A 22,689-nucleotide genomic window follows, 5' to 3' on the forward strand; every position below is an offset into this window, starting at 1 on the left:
TCCTATTTGCTTATAGATAAGGTAAAAGTGCGCGTCTGAGCTTGGCTTATTTATTTTGATTGCGATCTGTCTGTTATTGATACTATTTTGTCGAGTCGAGCACACTGATAACAAATTAATATTATTATTTGTCTTTTAGCTAGAGTAGGGAATTTTTTTATCTCTGGCACCACTGTGCTCATCACCACCTAATAGTTCAATAGTTACTATTTTCTTTTATTAGTCAGTCTTGTCTGGTGGCGCTAGGGTAGATAGCTATTTATTTTTGTTTTATGTTTTTCACTGATTCGTGCTTCTTAAGTTCGGTTCAACTCCGGATCAACCCTGAATCGGTCTTCAATATGACCGATTCAAACGGGTAGTATTCTGTTTTTATTTCTGATCGACTTTTCCTAACTCTCAAATGACCTATTGAACTACTAGAATTATTGTTATTATCCTTATTCTGCAATCATATTGCTCATCGAGAGGAATTAGTGAAAGTAGCACATAGAGCGAAGAAATTGTTATACAGTATGACCATAACCATACACACAACACAAGCGAAGAAGGAAGAATAAATCATGAAACATGACAAAAAAAGTAATAAAAAAGGATAAAATTCATCTAGCACCGTCTAAGTTAGACCACTGTCAATTGTAAGTTGTGAAAGCTCTAGAGCCAACCGTTTGGCCTCTCTCCGGTTTATCTTTCCACTTGCCGTCCGAGGCAACGAATCGACAAAGAACAACCCACCTCGCAGTCGTTTGTAGTCCGGCAGCTGCTCGTTAACCAGCGTCAAAAGCCGCTGCTCCTCACCACGGAGATCCTGATGATGTCCCCGGACCTCAACAAGTGCCGTAGCCAGATCAACATGGGGTGGTTCCGGATGCGGAATTCCTACCACCACTGCCTGACTGACCTCCGGCAGTTCGACCAGCAGGGCTTCCAGCTGAGCCGGGGCAATCTGGAAGCCCCGGTAGCGAAGCATTTCCTTGCTTCGATCGGTGATGTACAGGAAACCGGTCTTGTCGAAGAATCCGATGTCGCCGGTTTTGATGAATCCGTCGGTGGTTAGCAGTGCCTGCGTTTCCCGCTCGTTGTCGTAGTAACCGGCGAAAGGATGATCGTTGCGCACCTGAATCTCGCCTTCCTGTTCCGGTTCCAGCAGGTCACCGGTGGCTTCGGCGGCGATCTGTAGGTAAGTGTTTTCTTTGTTTAACAGTTTTTACAATTAGTTATAAATATTATTAACACCTACTCGCACAGTAACATTGGCCACCAACACCCCGGCCGAGTTCGGTTTGCCGAACAGATCGATCGAAACCGTTCCGCCGGTTTCGCTCATGCCGTAACCTAGGTAAACCTTTCCATTGGGCTGCAGCAATGCGTTTGCCCTACGCCGCACGGTCTCCGGCAGGCAACTACCACCGCATCCAATGATCCTTAGCGAAGAAAGTCGGAACCCTTTCGATTCACAATATTCAACCAGTTCCGCTAGCATCGGTGGTGGGGTGAACACGTGTGTCACCTGAAACTTGGTGATCAGTTCGAAAGCGTAAGCCGGACTGAAAGGTTTCGCCGTTGTGATCCGTTTGTGCCCGTTCAAAAGGGTCGTCATTAGCATCTGAAACGAAGATACCCAGTAGAGGGAACTGAAGCACAGTAGAGTATCGATGCCCAGATTTATGAGCCACGGGTAGGGTGCGATCAGTTGGGCATGGCTCAGGCAAACCGCTTTCGGCAGGCTAGTTGTTCCCGATGAACACACGATTAAGGCTACGGTTTTATCCGAATCCCCTAGATAAGGTGGTCGATAACCTTTCTCACCTTCCGCTGGATCGAATAGTAGTTTTTCAGTTTCCGGGTCGTCCAAAACCATAACCCGTGCCGTTAAAGCTAGCTGTTTAAGAGATTGCCTCACAGTTTCCACGTTGTGTCTATTACAGAATATCAGCTGCGGCTTCGTGATCCCCATCAAATTAACCAGATCGGACTGTTCGAAGGATGGGTCCAGCGTGTGGACAGGAGCCCCCAGCAGAAAGCATCCAAATAACACCGACGGTACGCTGGAACAGTTGTTCACCACCATACACACCATGTCGCCCTTGGACAGGTTGCACCGTTTGTTCAAGTATAAAGCCGCCCGGATCGTGCGAGTTCGTAGCTGACTGCAGGTGATAGTCTCTCCGGTGTCGGCACATATTTGAAACACTTTCTCCGGTGTTCGTTCCAGAACGTTCACAATCACCTGACCGACACTGGCCGCTGGATTGATGATCGGCGGTTGCCGGGGGCCGTTCCAGGTACGCGTCGTTTGATCGAAGTGTGACATCTTTCCAGTGATGTCGCATGTAGTACTAGTCGATTAAACTGCAAGTGCTTCACTTTTATATGTCAAGTTCAATTGGTAGGCTTAGTCTTATCAGATGGTATCAGATACGGATCAGGAAGTTTGTTACTGTTATTGACTTTTCGTCATCCCCCGCATTTTCTGAGATGAAAAGTGAAATTTGTTGAATCTTCTCCAAGACTCAGTTCAAAACAAATTTTGGATATTGACAGGTTCTTAAAATCGAAGTGTCAAACAGATTACTCCATTACTGATTCAGCTACAAACATTTGAAAAGTTTCAAATTTGTTCATGGCAACTTCACCTCACTCGCCTAAACAAAGCAATCCATGATTTGGCAGCCTTTTTAAAATCGGACATTGACGTTTCATCGCCTACAGAGTTTGACCCTCTAACATAGGTACCTCCAACTGCTAATAACAAATGTTCCAATGAAAAACATCGCATCAAAATGGTAAGCATAAAATTCTGTTCAAATATTTGTGTTTCAACCAAAATCGCGCGCGTACCCCCGGTGAATTCAGCGAACCGCGACCGACGGCGATGAGGAAAATTTACTTCATGACGCGCGCATTCAGTCAGTCCGTCAGTCAGTCAGCGTACATTTTCGAGCCAGGCGAATCGCCCGTCTATGTACACTGTTTGGCATGGCAATCAGCACGTTTACGCTTTTCCGCGTCGTCATGGCAGTGAGTGCCGCTGTTCAGCTACTGGTTCGCAGCAGCAGTAAGCTACGAACGGATAGTGCGCGGCATACTAAATCAACTCTTGTTGATGTACGTGGATGCTTAGCACGTGCGACTACTTTATTTTGATAAAAATCGCGGAAGGATTGTTGAGGAGAATAATTGTAGGTTAGGAGGCGAATAATCTACGTTTCTACTGATGGTTTTGTTAATTCCGCGATTAAGTAAAAACAATGTGAGTAGCAGTAGCCATTTTTTTCATTTGGATGGCGGCCTCTGACTTGGTATGATGAAAGGTTGTCTTTTAGTTCAGTTTCTTGCATTTGCACAGTGGTTCAGAGTATCATTCAAGAAGGAAATTCAATTTTCCAGTAAAACTTCGCTATTAGAACAAAATAAAGTCTTGGTAGTACATTCCGTCACGGAACTTGATTTCATTTCGATGGATTTCGCAGTCATGCCTACCTTTTGAAGCCCCTCTTCATAAAGGGCGAACACGAAATTATTGCGACACCGAACATGTCATGCTAATTTTTTTATAATGTTTAAAATCAAACCAAAATTTTAGGGTAGTTTTATACATATATTTACTTCGTAAATCAAAAGAAAAGTTAATCGATGGAGCCTTGAGTGTAAAATTGAACGCATTTTCGCTTGATGCCTTCCATCAAAGTCTTTACAGTGTCATTCGGTACCAGTTCTCAGTTTTTTTTCCATTTTCTTAACATGTCCTTCTCGTCTTTGCTGTCTTCTTGCTCTTCCGAAGTTCCCTCTTCATCATTGCCCAGTACTGATCCACCGAGCCCAGCTCCGGACAGTTTGGCGGATTCATGTCCTTTGGAACAAAATGGACAGAATTGGCCTCATACCACTCCAGGACACTTTTAGAATAGTGGCATGATGCTAAATCTGGCCAAAATAGCGGAGCTTCGCCGTGCTGCTGCAAGAACGGCAAAAGACGCTTCTCGAGGCACTCAGATTTGTAGATCTCGCCATTTACTGTGCCCTTTGTCAGGAAAGGCTCACTCCTCAGTCCGCAAGAGCAGATGGCCTGCCAAATGAGATATTTGGAGGCGAACTTCGACATTTTCTTCTTCTTAAATTTGTCGTCCACATAGAACTTGCTCTTGCCGGTGAAAAACTCCAACCCCGGAATTTGCTTAAAATCGGTTTTTATATACGTTTCGTCGTCCATCACACAGCAGCCATATTTTTTCAGCATCTTCTCGTAGAGTTTCCGTGCCCGAGTTTTAGCCGTCGATTATTGCCGCTCATCGCGGTTTGGGAAGTTCTGTACCTTGTATGTATGTAGTCCAGCTCTCTTCTTTGCATTCTGGACGTAGCTCTGCGACATGCCGATCTTTTTAGCCAAATCACGGCTTGAGACGTTGGGATTTGCTTTAATCATCCGCTTCACCTTTCCCTCCGTCTTTTTGTTCTCCGGTTCCGGTTTTCTTCCAGCTCCTTTGCCGTGGTCCAGCGTCAACCGCTCCTGGAACCGCTTCTACACTCTGAAAACGGTTGAATGTTCAACATTTTTCCCAACTGCCGGTGCGACAGCTCAGGAAATTCCAGGTGTTTGGAAAGAATTTGTTCTCTCGACTCGCGTTGGTTCACCTCCATTTTCGTTGAATCGAAAAATACGACTTCGAGTTTGACAGCATGTAAACAATACACATCAATGAGAAAGTGTGCAAAATTTGGTTGATTTTTACCCAATGGTAAAAAAGTTATGCCCTGTTGAATGTGTCGCAATAATTTCGTGTTCGCTCTTTATTGCGACAAGCGTCCAAGTAAGCTCAGATGCCAAATTTTACGTCATTTACACAATTTTTGACTGGAGGTTTTGTTATTAGCACGGTGCCAATATGAGGGAAAAATACATCGAATTCCATAACTCGTTCTTGCATTTCTCATATAGAAAGGTTATGCTATCAGTCGTTTTCAATATATTTTACCTTCGTATTTCAATGAAAATGTGTCCGTTTCTTAAAAAAATTAAATGTTGGGGTTTTGGTACGTTACAAACCATATATTTTTTTCCAGTTTTCCCAATCTAGAAACGTCTCAGATGTAGTTCTAAACCCTTTCATCATCCATATCAAATTTTATCATTTTCTCATGCAAACTCAACTCATGAAAGACGATAACTGAAAACGTTGTAATATGTCTAATGATAAATAATTTTCTTGGATCGTGTGATCAACTTCATATCATTATTCAGATCGATTATGCTGTCAATGTCACATAATTAGTACGATTAAACTGCAAAAGATTGTATATCTTTCTCGCGAACAGAAGCACGGGCATTGCAATAATCTAAATCAAAAACCACCGTAACGCTCTCTGAGAATATTGTATGTTAAGTTTCCGTTACTTGTGTGCAGGCTTTTATCCCTTTTCTCATACATAAGTTATATTCAAAATTTGGGGAATTTCTCTTTTTTAAGGAACGAACATATGTTCAATATGCCCGTATTTCTTTATCTGAAGTGGGCGGGGATCAAAAATTGTCCAAATGATGTGAAATCTGGTATCTGAACTTATTTTGCCGTTTGTCATAATATGAAAGGGAATGGGGAAAGGGTAATTTAAAAATAAATGTCTCTTGCAATGCCCTTCTGTACAAGCCGATTTGCAGGTTCTAGTGACCATTAAAACATTTATTTAGAGAAAATTGATTTATAATTAGGATTTTGGACATATTAATTTCAAGAAGGCTAATTGTTTTTTTTTTTTTGAAAGTATGATAGATATTATCCAAAATTCAATCGAGAGTTGAGAAACAGTAAACGAATCAATGAAAATCGATTATCGGAAATGAAAAATTGAGAACTGAGATTATTTGAGGATTGAGGAGCAAAAGATGAGAATTGAGCTTGTGCGAACACCCCTGGCTCCTACTCCGTTATCGATCTGGCCTAGCTGAAAGCACAGGGAATCAGTAGATAATTATGCCTGGGAGTAGCGAAGCATCTTTCAATGTCAATCAATACCGGCGCCGGCCAGGCCCGAACGTAGATCGCGGAAGGAAGGGGAAGCGATGTTAGTCCGATACTTGCTTTTGCTAGAGGCCGTTTACAGGGTGTTTGGTTCATGGTTAAGAACCTCTCGAGGGATGATTGACTGTCATATTTGGAGAAAAAGAATCGTTCTACACATACCTTCAAATCTCAACCGTTACTAAGTTATTAAATTTTTTGTGTTAAAAACTTAGTTGTCTTAAAATAGCTCTAACTCAAAAAATATACTTTGTATTTCAAATCTTTTGGATCCATCGAATAGGTGAGAAAATTTTCCATTGAAAAATGTCCTCAAATGTTTCAGCTAATGAGGTTAAGTAACCTTTTCACAGTAAATTATTTAAAATTTAACAATTTTGATTTGATTTTTCGTTCATTTCGCGAAAATCTTAATAGTTAACATCACCATTTTAATAATTCAAATTTTTAGTTTTGAAAAGTTGCATAATTTATTCCTTGACATGATACACTTATCTTTTCTTGTTTTCATGTGTTTGGGTTATTGAACTTGGATATTTTTATCTCATATTCACTTATACCAGCTCTTATTGAAAAAGTATAGCACTTATTGTACTTTTCTTATTTTTATTCAAAAGCCAGGAAAATTTTGCATAGAGAAAGGTATAAATACCTTTCAGTTAAGTGAATTTAGTATTCTTTTAGAGATTAATTAGTTTAAAGTTAGTGTTATTATTAGCATTTTCGTTATTTTCTTAAAATAGTAAATAAGAAACAGCACCATTATTATCATGGAATTAATGCAAGTTTTACAATTCTTTCTTTGGCTCCATTCAATTATCTCTTTTAGTTTCGAAGCAAAATCATTTTTATTTTCTCGTTTCCTATGCAAAAACAACGATTTCGAACCCACTGCATTTGTGATAAGGCCATGCTGTGTTAACTATTGAATTGCAGCGAAATGAAAAGCGATAGGGATAATGTGTCAAGTAACAAGTTGTAGAGAATATTAAGGGGCACCAAATGAACAATAGTGATGATAAATTTAGTTGATTAATAATTAAAATAATTACAAAACTCCAAAAAACGCCAATTTTGAGTTATTTTACTAGTAAAAACTCATTTAGTACACTTAACTAAAAGATATCTGTACATACATCGAAAGCAATTTTTCTCAACTTTCAAATGAAGCCCTGGTAATAACGATATAAAGCATATTTTTTAGATTAAAGTCTTTTAAGCACTTGCAGATCGATTACAGGAAAAAAATTAGAAGTGAAATTACAAGAAAACGAGAAGAGATAGGAATATCATGTTGAAGAACAAATTATAAATCGTCCTCAAACCCATCTTTTGGATAGTAGATATTGCTGTAATCATAATCCATTATTTTGAGAAAATTAACAAAAACCTCATCAAAAACACCAACTTTGAACTACTTTACAATTAAAATGTAATTTAAATTAATTAACTGAAAATTATGAGAACACCATTCAATAGAAAATTTCTCACCTTTCTAATGGAACTAAAAGATTTAAAATACGAGGAATACTATTCGAGTTAGAGGTATATTTTTTTACACAGAAAGTTCAACTCTGTAACGGCTGATATTTGATGATATGTGTAGAACGATTTTTTTCTCAAAATATGACAGTCAATCGCCGCTCGAGAGGTTCTTAATCATGTACCAAACACCCTGTATACTACTGCGCACTCCACAAATATCACGGGAGGAGGAATTTGTTGGTAAGTATAGAAGTTGGATTCTATTTCTTCTTTACCGACGCCAGAGAGGTGGCTCTACACTATCTGGACTAGATTATCGATCCATCAACTCATGGACCGGGGACCAACGGCTCTACTTCCCTTCCGAAGGAAGACGTGACCACAGATTTTTCACCTCAGAAAAATCTCAACGACCTCGGCTGGAATGGAACCCAGGCCAACTCAAATGAGTGGCGGTCACGCTTACCATTCAACCACCGGCGCCGTCTGAGGAACAAAAGATGAGAATTGGAAGAAAAATTTCAATTTTGAATACACAATTAAGTAAGAATTGAGAAGTAGAAATTGACAGCTGAGAAATATGCATAAATTACGTAGAAATGAAAATGGAAAGCTGGAGAATTGACTAAGGCAAATTAAGAATTCAGATTTCAGAGGTGAGAATTGAAAATTGAGAGCTGATGAAGGGGAATTGAGAACCATGAATTGAGCAATGAGGGTTAGGAATCGGAATAAAAGCAATAAATTGTGAATTAAGGAACAAGAGCAAATAACTGAGAAATGAGGATTGGAAACTGAGAATTAAGAGCTTAGAACTGGGAATTGAAGCCTGAGAACTGCAAAGAAACAACTGAGGAATGACAAATTAGAATTTAGTACTAAATACTGAAAAATGCGAACTGAGATCTAAGAATTGGAAATTGACAACTAATAATTGAGAATTAAGAATTCAGTGTTGACAACAGAACATTGAGCAGATGTCGGAACTAACAATTGGGAACTGGGATTCGATCAATAAGAACAGCATTAAAAATTGAGAATGAGAAATGATAACTGAGAATGGAATATTGATAACTAAGAATCGTGAAGTGATAATGTAGAACTGAGAATTAAAAACTAAGGAATGGGAACTGCGGCTTGAGAACTCAGAATTGAGAACTTAAAATTGAGAACAGAGCGTCGAGAATGTAGAATGTAGGACTGTAAATTGATATCTGATGGTTAGGAACAGATAAATGAGAACTGAAAAATGAGTATCAAGAATGGAGCACTATGTATTGAGAAAGTGAGAAATCGGTACTGAATACTGAAAGTAGAGAAATTTAGATTTAAGAACTGAGAAATGTGAACTACAAAAAGCGAATTAAAAATTGAGAATCGAAAGATGAGAGCTGAGGATTGAGAATTGAGAACTGAAAATTGAAATTGAAGAACTGAGAATCATACATTGAAAACTGTAAATAGAGAGATGGATGAAAATTGGGAACTGGGAAGCTGAGAAAGGAGTATTAAGAAATGAGAGTTGTAACCCCCGAATTGAGAGAACTGAGAATTGAAAATAATTGAGAATTAAGAATGGTTAACTAGAATTTGAGAATTGGCAATATTGCTAGAAATTGGAAGCTGAGAATGTAGAACAGAGAATTGAGCGGAGAGAATCGGAAGATAATAACTGAGAAGTGAGAATTGAGAACTGCAAACTGAAAACTAAGAATAAGAACAGTAACTGAGAAGTTACTGGAAAATGAGAATGGTGAACGGCAAACTGAGATGTGAGAACTGGGAATAGAGAAGGAAGTCAAACGAGAGAACTGAGAATTGAGTACTACGAACAGTACATTTGGAACTGAAAATAGAGAAGAAAGGATTGAGAACTGAGCAATGGGCACTGAAAACTGATATCTGTGAAATAAATAGAGCAAAAAAGAATGAGGATCTGTTAATTAAGAAAATTGATAGTTCGGAACTGAGAATTGGGAACTGCGATTTACGGATGATTAAGAAACTAATTGAGAACTAAGTAATGAGTACTGAATAGTGAAAATTAAAAAAAAGAGCTGAAAAATGTGTACTGAAGTCTGAGAAAGCAGAACTGAAAGTTTAAATTAAAAAAATGAGAATTGGGAACTACGAATTAAGCAACGTAAATTAAAAACTTAGTTTTTTTATGAACTAGGAATTGGGAACTGAGAAATCAATACTGAGTACGACCAAATTAGAACTAACAATGAATACTGAACAACTGAGAACTTAGACGTAGCTGACGTTCGACGACGATGACTAGCAGTGGACCGGTTATTTCATGTCCTCCAGGAAGGAGGTGAGCAACGACGTAAAATATATCTCCCACACGAAATTCCCAAAGAAGGTCATCTTGTGACTAACAATCTGTGAGAAGCGAAGATCAAAGCTGGTCTTCTTACTTTCAGTCAACGAGGAGGTGTACAGCATGAAGTGCGGCCTTCATTCGTGTTTTGGCCGGATCTGACCACGGCACATTAACCGTCGCTGGAGGAGATGGAACGTTTGAAAATCTCAGTCATTGAATTGAAATATCCGGGCGATCTATACGAAAAATTTCGAAGCGAAGATTGAATGGCAGAGGAGAATGGGGTCAAATAGGTATGGGGGTGCAATAGGTATAGAGAGGTAGCTCATGTTGCATCAGTTAGATAAACGGTTCAGAACATCGTTGACGACTGTCATTTTGGCTGTTCCCGTGAATCCACCGTATTAATTGCGGCTTCGTTTACGGTTTCTGAGAAGGAAAAGGAATCCAAAAAGAATGCTCCGAAGTGTAAATGTGATCATAGCACAGCTAAGCAACCACGTTAGCCGGAATGCACAACTTCAATTCCACACTCTGGCGATGACGAGGACACCGAAGAAATCATTTGCAAGTACAAAACCAGACGCAGCTACTGAAAAAAACATGATTTTTAACATTTCCTTCCGCGGTTTCATGACTTTTCACCTCATTTTCTTAGCTGAATCACGTCAATGGATTGCATTTATTATTTGTGTTATTAATTTTTAAATTATATGCAGTATTCATACTCTTCAAATAAAAGTTGAACTGCTAACTTTCTAGGTGTGTTGTTTTATTTAACCTCAAATATAGTGTGACCTATCGTACCCCCAGATTTTAAAAACATCAAAAAAGTACTTCACTTTATTGGATTTAGCTTGAAAAATATTTAGCCTTGAATAAAATCATTATTGCCAAAACGTTGCCAAATGTATATTCTTTCCAACGAGTGCTTGTTTATTAAAATCAGTGCAAAAAATACAATCGCGCGAGCTCGCCAAAAAAAAACTGACCTACTTGACCCCACTCTACTCTACTGGTAAATAGGGCGACCCGAATGCTTGAGAGTACGACACCATCTTTCTTTTCGACAACTTTGGCCGAACCAACTGCTGTAAGGGCGCCCGACAAGGAGTGGAGTCATTTTTGTAAAATCAATAAAAAATACAAGAATCAGTGAAATTGTTTTGCTTTGATTTTTTTATGGGTTTTCCATCATGCTGTATTTCTCCCTAAGGAGAAAAAATTGGGGAAAAACCAATTTTTCTCCACTAAGAAGAAAATTGAGTAAAATAAACATTTGCGCGTAAAGGGCACAACACCTATAACTAAATTAGTTATAGAATTAGCGTTTCGACTTCGTCTCATAAGAATCCGACACTAACTTAGTGACAGGACTAAGCTAGCGCCGGATTGACACTAGCTCCAAAAAAACGGAGACACCAACTTGCTTCCACCTGGAAGTATCGTCTAACTGGTTGTAAGTTGGTGTCAGATACTGACGAGTTAAGAACGAAACATTCAAATCGATGTTTACTACATTCTTTGCTTATGATCTCGATAGTCCGTTGTTCAATAATTTACAACCATAAGCTTGGTATTGTGGATGAAACTCTAATCAAAATAAGATTGAACTGGACAAAGCTGAACTCAGTCAGCATGATGTCAACGATATGTCAAGTTTGAGCCAATTAGTAGAAAATGTAGTTTGATAGTTTATATATTACAAATATAAAACTAATGCAAATTTCTGATAATGGTTGTAATTTAAACAAAATCAAGCCGATTAATAAAACAAATTGTGCCACCATCGATTGAAAAAACAGAACTCTCCCAATTGGACTGCAAAAAACACACTCAGTGCATAATACCCCGTCTCGACTGAAACGATTCCATGACAATTCCCGGTGTCGCTAAGAACGTGCCATTGTGGAAAATACACTACATGCCAGAAAGAACTGAAAAACACTGACTGCCTGCAAATAGTTTATTCACAATGGCGCTTCTGATAATTACCGACAACCATTACAAAATTATCAACCGAACGTGTTTACTTGGGGATGATGAATCACTAATCGTGGCCAAACAAACGCACGATCGGCGCGGGCAACAGATCACAAGTTACGTAAGCGAGTCCACATCTTTGTTGACATTAGAACACCCGAACCCAGCCTAGTAACTAATTCCCAAAAAGTACTCGTGATCAATGATGATGATGACGGTCATTACAATGACTATGGTTATAACAATAAAGGCGTCACGGTCTGTTGCTTCGTAGCTTACCTCCACCATCAACTGTCAGTATGTTATGCTGAATACATTCGAAAGTAGAACAGTATAGTATGCCATGTCACAGTTGGCGCACGTCACATGATGAAATATTGTGTTCAGCTTTTAGTGTGTGAAAAGCTACCATCACCCCGCCCGGCTAAAACATTCAAATCAGAGTATCATTGCAGGCCTTTGTTGCATTTCACAACAATAAACGAGCTAGAGCCTACCGAGTTCCTAGAGCTCTCACACGTGACTGCCGCCAGATCGGTTTGCATACACACCTACCGCAGCTTTGCAGAATCAAAACAAAAATCCATCAAGCCTATCGTAGCAGGCAGGCAGGCAGACCTTGTCCTAACATAACCTCAAGTAGCTGGGTACAATCAATTCGGTATACGAAAAGCGATTTCATGCTTAGCAGTTAGTACACTGAAAGGCCAATTGCTCGAGTACAACTAACTGTTGCGTCACTGCCAATATGTGTTGTTGTTGTTGTTACAGGGGTTTTTTTGTAGGCTAAAAGCCAGCCAATGCAGTAGAAAGGAACAAATCGACCTTTTTACCACCTAGAGACGGCAGGCAAATTGCGCGAAATTGAAACTCCGTGCGTGTGTGCAGCGACGCATCGACCCCTCCTCTCGCGTGTAACTACACGTGTTCCATTTTGCAAGATCTGATACTCAACGGTTGTGTTCGGATCTACCGGCGGGGGTTTCTTTTGTTCGGAAAGTGGTGAAACAACAGTTGAACATTTTTTTTTTTATGTTGGAATTTTTTTCCGTAGCCGGTTAAATTTCTTCATTATTAAAATATTCCAACGGCAACGGAACTTGACATTTTTATCATTTCGATGGACACACACACAAAAAAAAACCTCGAAGCTTCAAGGAAGGGTTCAACAAACCAAAATTGCACCATCAAGGTTTATATAGTAATGTGACACGCGGTTTTGGAATTAGTTTCGCCGTTTCTTCATTCCAGCGGCAAAAAAAAATCGAATTATGCACGCCCGTTGCACATTGCGAGCCGCGTGTCTTGCAGCACTGCCATAATTCATGATGGGTGCAGGTACCTGGCAGGCATCATAGCGCACAGAAGCCGTTGTCTGTTAACCACCATGTCCAGATCGGGGAGTGTGGGTTGAATGGGGTCGTGACGTTTCGGACCATGATCGTTTTAGTACACGAATTCTTAGGGAAAAGATTTTTCTGTATGTATCTAATGTTCAGAAGCTTTTCCAGCAAGAGCCGTTCATGCCCCGAAATCCCCTACCAATTGCTGCCACGGTCGTCATTTCAAATTGATCGTCAAGTTAACATGTACTTGATTACATGTAACATTAATGATTGATGTCTAACAACATAATTACCGACAACATCTTCGTTAACTGCTGAGTTAGTGATTTAGGCACCAAGCGTGGGATATTTTACTTAGCTATAATTTGTGCATACAGTCATACTTGTCTGGTTATTTTATTAAACACTTGACCAGTTTTTGTTTATGATCCAATAAAACATTTAGACCAATATTCTTTTAAGTGAAACGTACGGGATAAAAGTTTTTAGAATTTATGGTAACTTTAATAAGTACTTTAAAATAACTACTAGTCTCCACAAAGTTTGCAGAATTTCAAAGAAACTTATTGAACTTCGCTGAATTTCGTAGGCCATCTCTGAAACTTGTAAGACTTTCTTATAGTTTATTGAATTGTCTTTTAAATTCTCAACACTTTCTTAAGGATCGAAAAACTTTTCAGAAGCTCACAAAACTTTTCTGAAGCTAGCAGACTTCTCTGGAGTTTGCTGGACATTGTGTCTCCAAAGCTGGATCATCTACAAGGACGTACCCGATGTTCAATTTCACTTAATTTATAGGGATTTGTCGAAGGTCAGTGTACTTAGCTGTAGCTCGTCAATATAGTCTGAAGTGAGTGGAGCTGTTGTATAGATTTTCATAGACGTTTGTAGTAATCCCTTGGTAATTCGGGGTTCTTTTGAGCTACCAGTGAATGCCTACAAACGTCAAGGAGAAATGTATACAATTCAGCAAAGAGAGATTCCCTGAACTTTGTAGAAATTTCCAAGATTCCGTATAATATTTCTAAAAGTTCTAGGAGATCACAGAAATTCTTCAGGTTACCCTCAAGGCCGTAGATTTGAAGTTCGGAGAAAATCCTTAGTTTAACAGAATATACCTAAAGTTTGCAGAAACTCTCAGCAATTCATAAAAAGGCCCAATTCCCAATTTACCGAGTTGTGCTACCTTGTGACTACGAAAATCAGACAACATTGCTATAATTAAATGTAGATTAAAGCCGGAGAGTTTATAGCATTCTAATAGATATCTCTGTTGTCATGAACAATTCTTATTCAGATCTACCATAATCGTCAGCTAGGTTTATGTATCGGTAGCAAAAAGTTTACCACCATAGTTTTCTCTACTACTGAGACTGACTAGTGTTTTTCAACAAAACATTTCTATTTGAGATCTTCACTAATTTTGGGAAAGTATTTTTAAATATAATGACTAATTATGAAAGAACAAAAGTTTTTGATCCACGCCCCTGTCAACAATAACTTTGATGAAATCGTAGCAAGCGTTAACGACAGCGCACGCAAACAATTTTTGCGCACGTCAAAATTTTCAATTTTTTGCTTTTCATTAATCGATTTACAATATCCAGACTTCCCAAATGAACATCGTACACAATGTTCGCTCCGGTTCTGTGCGCACATTAAACCCACACTTCGTGTACGAACTCAAACACACTATTTCGTACCAAAACATGTGCACATGTTCACCAGCACAACCGAATCCCATGTACGTACACGGTGTGCGTACACATAGGTTCGTGGTACCAGTTTTCTCTTTTTCACTCTCATCGTCACTAGCGTTGACTCTTTTTGCCCTGTGCGAATCGTTCTCGTGTACGCACCCGGTGTACGTACAAAGATGTTTGAACTAGCGTTTGTACAGTTAACAAATTTTCTATTGCGATTAGAGCTATGTTCACCTGTTAAAACATGTTAATATATGTCTAAGGAACAACCTTTGATAATTTGTGGGCATATATGGCCTATTGAATCAGAGTGTAGGTGATCTTCCTATGGAAACATAGCAAAAACACGATTTTTGATTGGAGACACCTTCAAATTATGTCCAAATTAAGTCATTTTTGGTGGAAGTTCTTAAATTCACACCTAGAACAAAAATCTGAGCTGACCGATGTATATTTGATTTTTTTTTCAAAATGTGGAGATATCTACTATACAATTACGTCTTGATAGTATCGGCATAACCAGTGAAAGTTGACCTGGTATGGAGATGGATGAAGTCATGAACTCGTCCATCTTAAAACAGAATGTTGATGACCAACCAAATTAGCCCCCTAAACACTTGTCTCGCTCGATCGATGCGTCAGAATGTGATTCACTTCTTCAATTCATCGCTAATTGACAAAGCGCATTAGCACAAACTCCCACTTTTCCTACACAATTTTCTTAAGGTTACCAGGAAGGATCGACTAGCCTGACTGACAAAACGGTATTCAGCCGTAACGGAAATTATAAAAGTCAGATCAAATAAGGTTCGCGCTCCTTTGTTTGACATCAAGCAAACAAACGCGGTTGTTTGCGATCAGCTCTTCACGATAGCGTACCGTGTATATTAGACCGGCAACAATTTTGACTTTTTTTCGGAACACTGTTAAATCAAACGGTAATTGGATTCATATACCACTTGTCAACTATGAGCTTTTTTCGAAAACTCTAATTCACTCACAAGCGTTTTCAAGTTTGTATGGAAAATAGGCAATTGAAACAATAAATTCAGTACAAAATTCCAGTATCATTTTGTGCATCCCAAAATCTGCAGATATATAGCTTAAGGTGTAAGGATCAACATTGCCGAAGACTGCAAATTGATCCGATTTTGCAGTAAAAAGATATTCGCATATAAAGTTACGCAACTGTAAGTTTTGAGGTACGCAGAGTTACTGTGAATTTTTTTATTGGAATTTAAATTTTTATTTCCAAGTTTCCATATATATTACTATAGAAATTTGAAACCTCTTGTGGGTGAACTAGAGCTATCGGAAAAAAGTTCATATTTTGCATATGATTATCATTACCAATTACCATTCGAATTAGCAGTGTTCCGAAAAAAAGTCAAAATTGTTGCCGGTCTAGTGTATATGTAGCTGCACGAGACGTGGAGATTGACGGCGTGGTCTGCGAGTCGAGTCTGACCGCCGAAGACTTGTTCAAGCACGGAGTTTGCTGTTTCAAAGACTCCTCGCTTCAGCCAGTTAGGCTACCTGCGCTCGGTGTAGTTCACAGATGGGATGAAGAACTATCCCCCATAAGACTCAGTTCGAGCGAGTTTTGCCGAGTCTTCTCTGTCTAGCCATGTCTACATTGAAAAGGTTCGTAAGGTTGTAATTGTGAAGAGTCTCACTAGGAAGATAAGTGCACGAAAGATACTCAAAAGTACCTATATTGTGGCCAAACTCCACATGATCTCTTGACATGTCCCGCATGCAAACTGCGCGGGAATAAAATTAATCGATCTTTAAAATAATGCTCTGCGCGCTTCTATGCAGTAAGCTACACCTGTGCTACAAAAAAATCCCTTTGATTTTTTCTCTTCTAGTGAGATAGACTATGAAGACCCCTTCGAAGGGACCTTATTTGGGCGAACTGGGAATTTTTCGTTTGCTAAGCTTCCTACGATATCCTAAGATCCCCGGTAGTGACGTAAAACGAATTTAAACGAACAATATCGAATAGAGTTGAAGAGAGAAACCGAAGCAAATACCTTTCTAGTGCAGGAGTTTCCAGCACTATCGAAGAAAGTGAAAACAACAACAATTCTCAATTTACAACCAGTGCTTAAATGCTTTTAGCATTAAATTTCATATCATTTAGCAGTAGTTTTTTTGTTTTTTTTTTCTCATTTTTTTGCGATTGATTTGTTTACCCGACGAGAACATGGACGAAGTTAGTGATTCGTGCATCATAGATCCGAATCAATTTTTCACATAATGTTATACAATTTGCGAAAGATCTGACACAACGGTGTTCAACTGTAACAGAAATTACCAAGATTAGATCACATAAAGTGCGCCTTGTTTTGTTTGATTTGAAGCAAGCAAACGCGGTTGCTTGCGATATGCGCTTCACGCTAGAGTACCGCGTATATGTACCTTCGCGAGACGTAGAGATTGACGGCGTGAACAACGAGTCGAGTCTGGCTGTCGAAGACATGCTGAACATTCATCATTTCTGTCAAACGTCTTCCAAATACTGACTGATATTCGTATTCATGGAGATCTCTTATATTTCACAAGAAGTCTTACATAGAATTACTTCAATTTGAGCAGGTTAAGAGTCTTGTCCAGTGTTACTTGCTAGTTTAGAACATCGTTCTCGGAAACAGAGTCACCGCACAATAGGCAATGCGTCGTTCGAAAAGTTTGTCTACGTGTGTGCCCATAAGGAATGATTGTAACGATGCCTATCATTGTGCTGCAATCTGATGGCGAACGTGCCAATCAGCGTGCTACTGGCTATCGGTGAGGTGTTCGGAAGTCTCTTCATTGGTCATAGTACAACGAGATGGATTAAATTTTTATATGAGTTTTTTGGTATTAAATTATTACTTTGCATTAGTTTTTCTGTTCTTTTCTTTGGTGGGTGAAGTCAGTGATCCGTCCATCGTAGAAACGTAAACGCAAATCCGATATTTTCCTATCCAAAACCCCTCAACAAGCGTAGTGGTTTACCAGAAAAGATCGACTGGCTCTCGAGTGATCTTGTTCCGATTTAAAGCTAATTAACTTATTGTTATACAAATTAGACACAACGGTATGCAGTCGTAAATGAATTTACAGAATTTAACCCAAGCTAGGCTTGCGTTGTTTTGTCTGATCTGAAGCAAGCAAATTCGGTTGCTTGCTATCAGCTCTTTATGTCAGTGCATCGCGTATATGTACCTTCACGAGACGTGGAAATTGATGGTGTGGTCACCGAATCAAGTCTGACCGTGGAAGACTCTCTACCGTACGGAGTTTAGTCACCTACCGTCATTATAACGGAGGGAAATGATTGCAAGAAAGAAGCTCAAAAGTGTCTTTATTGTGACCAAACTCCACATGATTTCTTGACATATCCCACATACACACTACGCGGGGATAAAATCAAGCTATCTCTAAAAGAACGCTCTAGGTGCTTTGATCTTTTGGCTTCTAATGAGACAGACACTGAAGACTTCTACGAAGTACCTTCTGTTGCTCAATTTTGTAGTTCTAGGAAATGGGTTTTTTCATTTCCTCAACTTCCTAGTAAATGACCTAAGATATCCCTGGTGGTGACGGTAGTGAAACTAAATCGAATAGAGCAACAAGTTCCTACTAAATTTGGAAATTTACAATTCATACAGCAGTTTCCAGCACTATCTAACAAAGCAAAAACCACAATTCTCAATTTTTCAACCAGATAGTCAGCCAGAACTGCCGAAGTGAACTGGATCTTCGAGGCCTTTGATATTTCTGATCATCATCCTCAATCACTTCTTGCAGCAATTCTTCGAACATTGATAGGAAGAAATATGAGAGTGAGATCTCAGCCACGGTACAGGAGCTTCCTCCGAACAAAGAATACGCCTTCCTCGCAGGCTTGATTATCGATGCTGCGGTTCAAGCCTAAACGAAACATGTGCCGAACCTGTGATGGGATCGGTGCTAGTTTATTTCTGGCACTAAGTTAGTGTCGGATTCTGACGAGACAAAATCGGAACGTAAATTCCATGACTAATTTTGGGATAAAAAGTGTGTTGATGCGAAAAAGAAAAATAATTTCGGGTCAAGTAACGTCTCTAAGGATATACTAGAAATTGATCGTAGTAGCCATGCGTATAAAATTTCGTTGCCGTCATTTTTTTAGTTTCCAACAAATTCTGGATTTTATATACATACTACTGCTGAAAATTGAAAAGGTGATTCTTATTTAGAAGTCTGTTGGTGGAAACAACAAGTTCATCGTAAAAGTGAAAAAGTTGTGCACTCGGCATTGATCCTGCACTCCAAGTATCATTACACCATCAGGACGTCAGGATTTGTTAATGACATGAGAACGCAGCAGTGTCGTTCGAAGAAAGTGCATATCCTCTTTATCCGCCATTTCCTGGTGGACCCTTCAAGTCTGACGTTTTACCGAGGCAAGTCGTCACTCCTACGGTACCTTCTCCACGACTCCGACAAATAGCACGGCTTACTCAGATAGAGCAGGACAAAAAAACGTGCTGTCGTTTAGTCGACACCTAAATCCGAGATGTGAAAAAATCTGTATCCACTTGCCCGGAAATGCTTACGCCGGATTTATTCCAGTGCATTTGGATACCGCTATTGAGAGCTAGAACAAACATAACAACGCTCTGTGGTCAACAAATACAGCACATGGCCTTGAATATGATGGTTAAACACTGCACGGATAATGTGGCAGAACAGTGGTGTATGAAGCCTGTTCCCGTTGCGATATATCCAACGAAATTTGGTGAAATCAATCCAATTTATTGTTCTTTTATGATTCATAAAATAATTCATACCATACCTTTGTATAATATACCATATCCACTCTTTCGTCCGTAATCAGCTATGAAGATTGAGTCGGTTTCCCGTATATTCTAAAGTAGGTATGCTATGCCAAGAGTGTTTTTATGCGGAAAAGTGCGAAAAATAATATGAATTTCGAAAGCGGGGCAGTGGAGTACCGAAAGTTTTCGTGTTTCACATGAAAAAAGCGGTTATTGGCGCCGGTTTGTCGATAGTTTAACAAGAGAGACATCGATGAGTTCTCTATTGAACATTGCTAAAAGAACGCCCAATCGAAATGTAACGGATGAAAGCGAGGAATATTCGACGCGGTGGGCTTATGACTCCAACTGAAAGGTATATCCGGAGTCTATTCCTATACAGAAAATTTTGCGCCGTGTCGATGGAAAACACACAATTGACTCGCCTTTTTTGGCGATAGAATTCTCAGTTGCACTTTTGCCAAAATAACGGTCCTGCGCCAGACAGCTTCCCCTTCGTGGTTGACCAGAAAAGTGATATTGTCCAGAGTATCAACGAATGGAAACTGGGGGTAGCTCTGAATCCTTAATGTGTACGTATTAAGAGGTCTACACTTTGAAATTCCCATTACGGTGCCCACCACACTTTTTACGATAAACGGGTGGGGAAAGAAAGGAATGTTAGTGTGCCAAACGTTGTTATGGATGGGATAAAAAGTTTTACAAATTTGGATTCACCTTAATAAGTGAAACGATCCATGCAACTCTCTCTGCATTCATGACTCTGGGCAGCCGGCTGCCGAGAATTTATGATAGATGTATCGTTTTCTTATGTTCAATTGCCCAAATCGTTTTCAAACAGCGGTTTTATAGTTTCCTACTTTGTCTCGATGAAGTACAATAGTCGAGTCCAGAAAGCTCTGATATTGAATATCCTTTGGGACCATTCATAAATTACGTAACGCTTTTAGGGGGGGGGGGGGAGGGGGTACAACAAGTTGTGACATGTTGTGACATAGGGGGGAGGGGGAGTTAGCTAGATCGTTACGTAACATGTTTTCACCGAAGAAAAAAATTTTTTTCTGGGAATTTGTTACGTAATAGGGGAGGGGGGGATGGATGAATTTGTGACAATTTGTTACATGGGGGGAGGGGGGAGTCAATTTTGGGCAATTTTTGCGTTACGTAATTTATGAATGGTCCCTTTGGAATAATGAAAACTTCCACAAAATTGTTTAAGCAATATCTCATGAAGTTATAACTAAAGCTAAAAAACATTTTGTCGTGTTGCGCAACTAAAATTGCTTCACAAACCTCATAACAGTAGCTTCCTACACAAATGAATTCCACTAGTGTCATTTTTTGCGCATTCGAAAGCAAAACCCAATAAAGTGCGGTCTTTGACGGTACCCTTGGAATCCCAAACTTTCGACGAAAACCATTCAGCAGTGCACTTTTTCCTTATTTCTGCGCTCTCCCCTCGAACCAGCAGCTCGATATTACGCATGCACACCAACCCGGCGACTATTTCCTCCAAATAAACAGCGAAAAAAAAATATTTCAACAACCCGCATAATACGCCAAATGAATCTGCAAACAGACCGTTCGTCGCTTCAGGTGCGGTTCAAATCGTTGTGCTTCTCTCCCTCTGGCCCTGCTGGTAGTACACGCGCGGGTTCGCGGACGCGAACGCGGACCCGGACAGATTCAACAGGTAGACCGGTAGGTAGGTAACCTATCTGGCAGGTAGCGGAGGCAGCACTCTGCATAAAGAGGTAACCCATGCAAGCCCCGAAACTCAGTCAACCGAGCCTTAGGAGCGCCGTAGTGTGGCCATTGTGCAGTATGGAGTGCCCCCCCGCTCTCGACGAGAACTCGACTCGACGAGGGTGGGTTCGGAAAAGCAGCGAGAGAGAGAGAGAGGAAGGGCAGGCGTGCAACAGCGGATGGATGGATGCCATCGTAGCAACAAAAATTGTAAATGAAAAAAAAAATTGCTGCTGCTGCCGCAGCCGATGGAAATTGGCTATTTGATGTTTTGTGTACACCTTGCTTCAGTTTTGTACACATGTTCGAGGTGGCAAGACCGCTTTTTTCCAGCGATGGATCGTTCGTTGAACGCAACTTGACGGTTTGACTAGCGTTTTTTTGTTGTTGGTTTGTTTGTTTCATTTGGAATAGTAGGCTATTGCTGAAATTAAGCGTCATTGAAGAAGGTGATAAATTTTTCAAACACAGCGCAACTCGAAAATGAGAAAGTGTCACCCATCGTCTGCCGCGGGGTGAAATCGTGTCCGCGTCGGATTCAGAGCGGAGGTCGAAGTCCGCCTAAAATGTGCTAATCGTTGATTCCCGCCGAAAGTGGTTCGCGACCAACAAAGAGAAATAAATTTCGGCGTAAAGTGCAGTTGAAAATTAGAATAGTAATCAAAAAAAAACCTTGGCCCACCAGTGTGAAGAGGCACAAACTTTGTGGAATGTGCGGCAATCTACCGGAATGACCATGGGAAGAAAATTTTAATGACACGCAGAGTTAGTGGTTGGGGGAAAAGGTGCCGGTCGAAGTGCGTGCGTTTGTTGTGGGATTGACCTGTGCGCGAGAAGATCCGATCGTGCGAAATCTGCGGGCCCTCCGTGTCCGGACTAAAATTTAGCTAGGAACGTGTGCGCCGTTTGTAATTATTATGGGGCCTGAAACCGTTTTGTTGCTGGTGCTGCTGCTACTACTACCGCTACTGCTGCTGGTGCTGGTCCGGGGAATTATATAAGCGGCTATAATAACTCTCATCATTCGTTTAACCGATTACCGGAGGGGCTCGTTTGCATATGTGCAATGATGGATGCTGTGGGATACAGGCGGGGGATATGTGGGGTGTGGGGGAATTGTTGATGGTAGATCATGACTGATGCATTTGCTTTTCGTACGGGAAGTTACTTTACACGGGCAACTACTGCTGGTACGGTCGGTCTGTGAACGCGTTTGGAAGCGATCAAAATTATCCAACTGCATAATTCATGGTTTTAGAATCCTGC

The 22,689-nt window shown here is 40.1% G+C and overlaps 2 protein-coding genes across 5 annotated transcripts in view; one reads left to right on the forward strand and one right to left on the reverse strand.

The window, feature by feature from the left end:
- LOC131690221 (uncharacterized) overlaps window positions 1-22,689 on the forward strand; it is a 79,919-nt gene that overhangs the window by 8,257 nt on the left and 48,973 nt on the right. For 2 of the 4 annotated variants that reach the window (XM_058975814.1, XM_058975829.1), the window contains exon 1: window positions 21,730-21,872. The exons of 1 other annotated variant lie outside the window; for it this stretch is intronic. The gene's annotated coding sequence lies outside the window, so the exon portion shown is untranslated. Of the gene's footprint in view, window positions 1-21,723; window positions 21,873-22,689 lie in introns of those variants that run through there. One more of the 4 variants, XM_058975822.1, reaches the window with a different exon arrangement.
- Window positions 430-2,328, reverse strand: LOC131690299 (probable 4-coumarate--CoA ligase 1). Its single transcript, XM_058975962.1, has 2 exons — window positions 1,241-2,328; window positions 430-1,174 (listed from the first exon to the last, which is right to left on the reverse strand). Exons 1-2 carry the CDS (start codon window positions 2,312-2,314, stop codon window positions 617-619), a joined length of 1,632 nt encoding a protein of 543 aa, XP_058831945.1. The 5' UTR covers window positions 2,315-2,328; the 3' UTR covers window positions 430-616.

The sequence above is a fragment of the Topomyia yanbarensis genome, chromosome 1 (assembly GCF_030247195.1).
Source record: "Topomyia yanbarensis strain Yona2022 chromosome 1, ASM3024719v1, whole genome shotgun sequence".
Classification (NCBI taxonomy): Eukaryota; Metazoa; Arthropoda; class Insecta; order Diptera; family Culicidae; genus Topomyia; species Topomyia yanbarensis.

What these genes read in the sequence shown, in the direction of transcription:
- LOC131690299 (XM_058975962.1), bottom strand. Translation starts at nt 2,314, where the DNA reads ATGTCACACTTCGATCAAACGACGCGTACCTGGAACGGCCCCCGGCAA. An exon ending in TGGCCAATGTTACTGTGCGA is followed by an intron (nt 1,175 to 1,240) that starts GTAGGTGTTAAT and finishes ACTTACCTACAG; the next exon opens with ATCGCCGCCGAAGCCACCGG.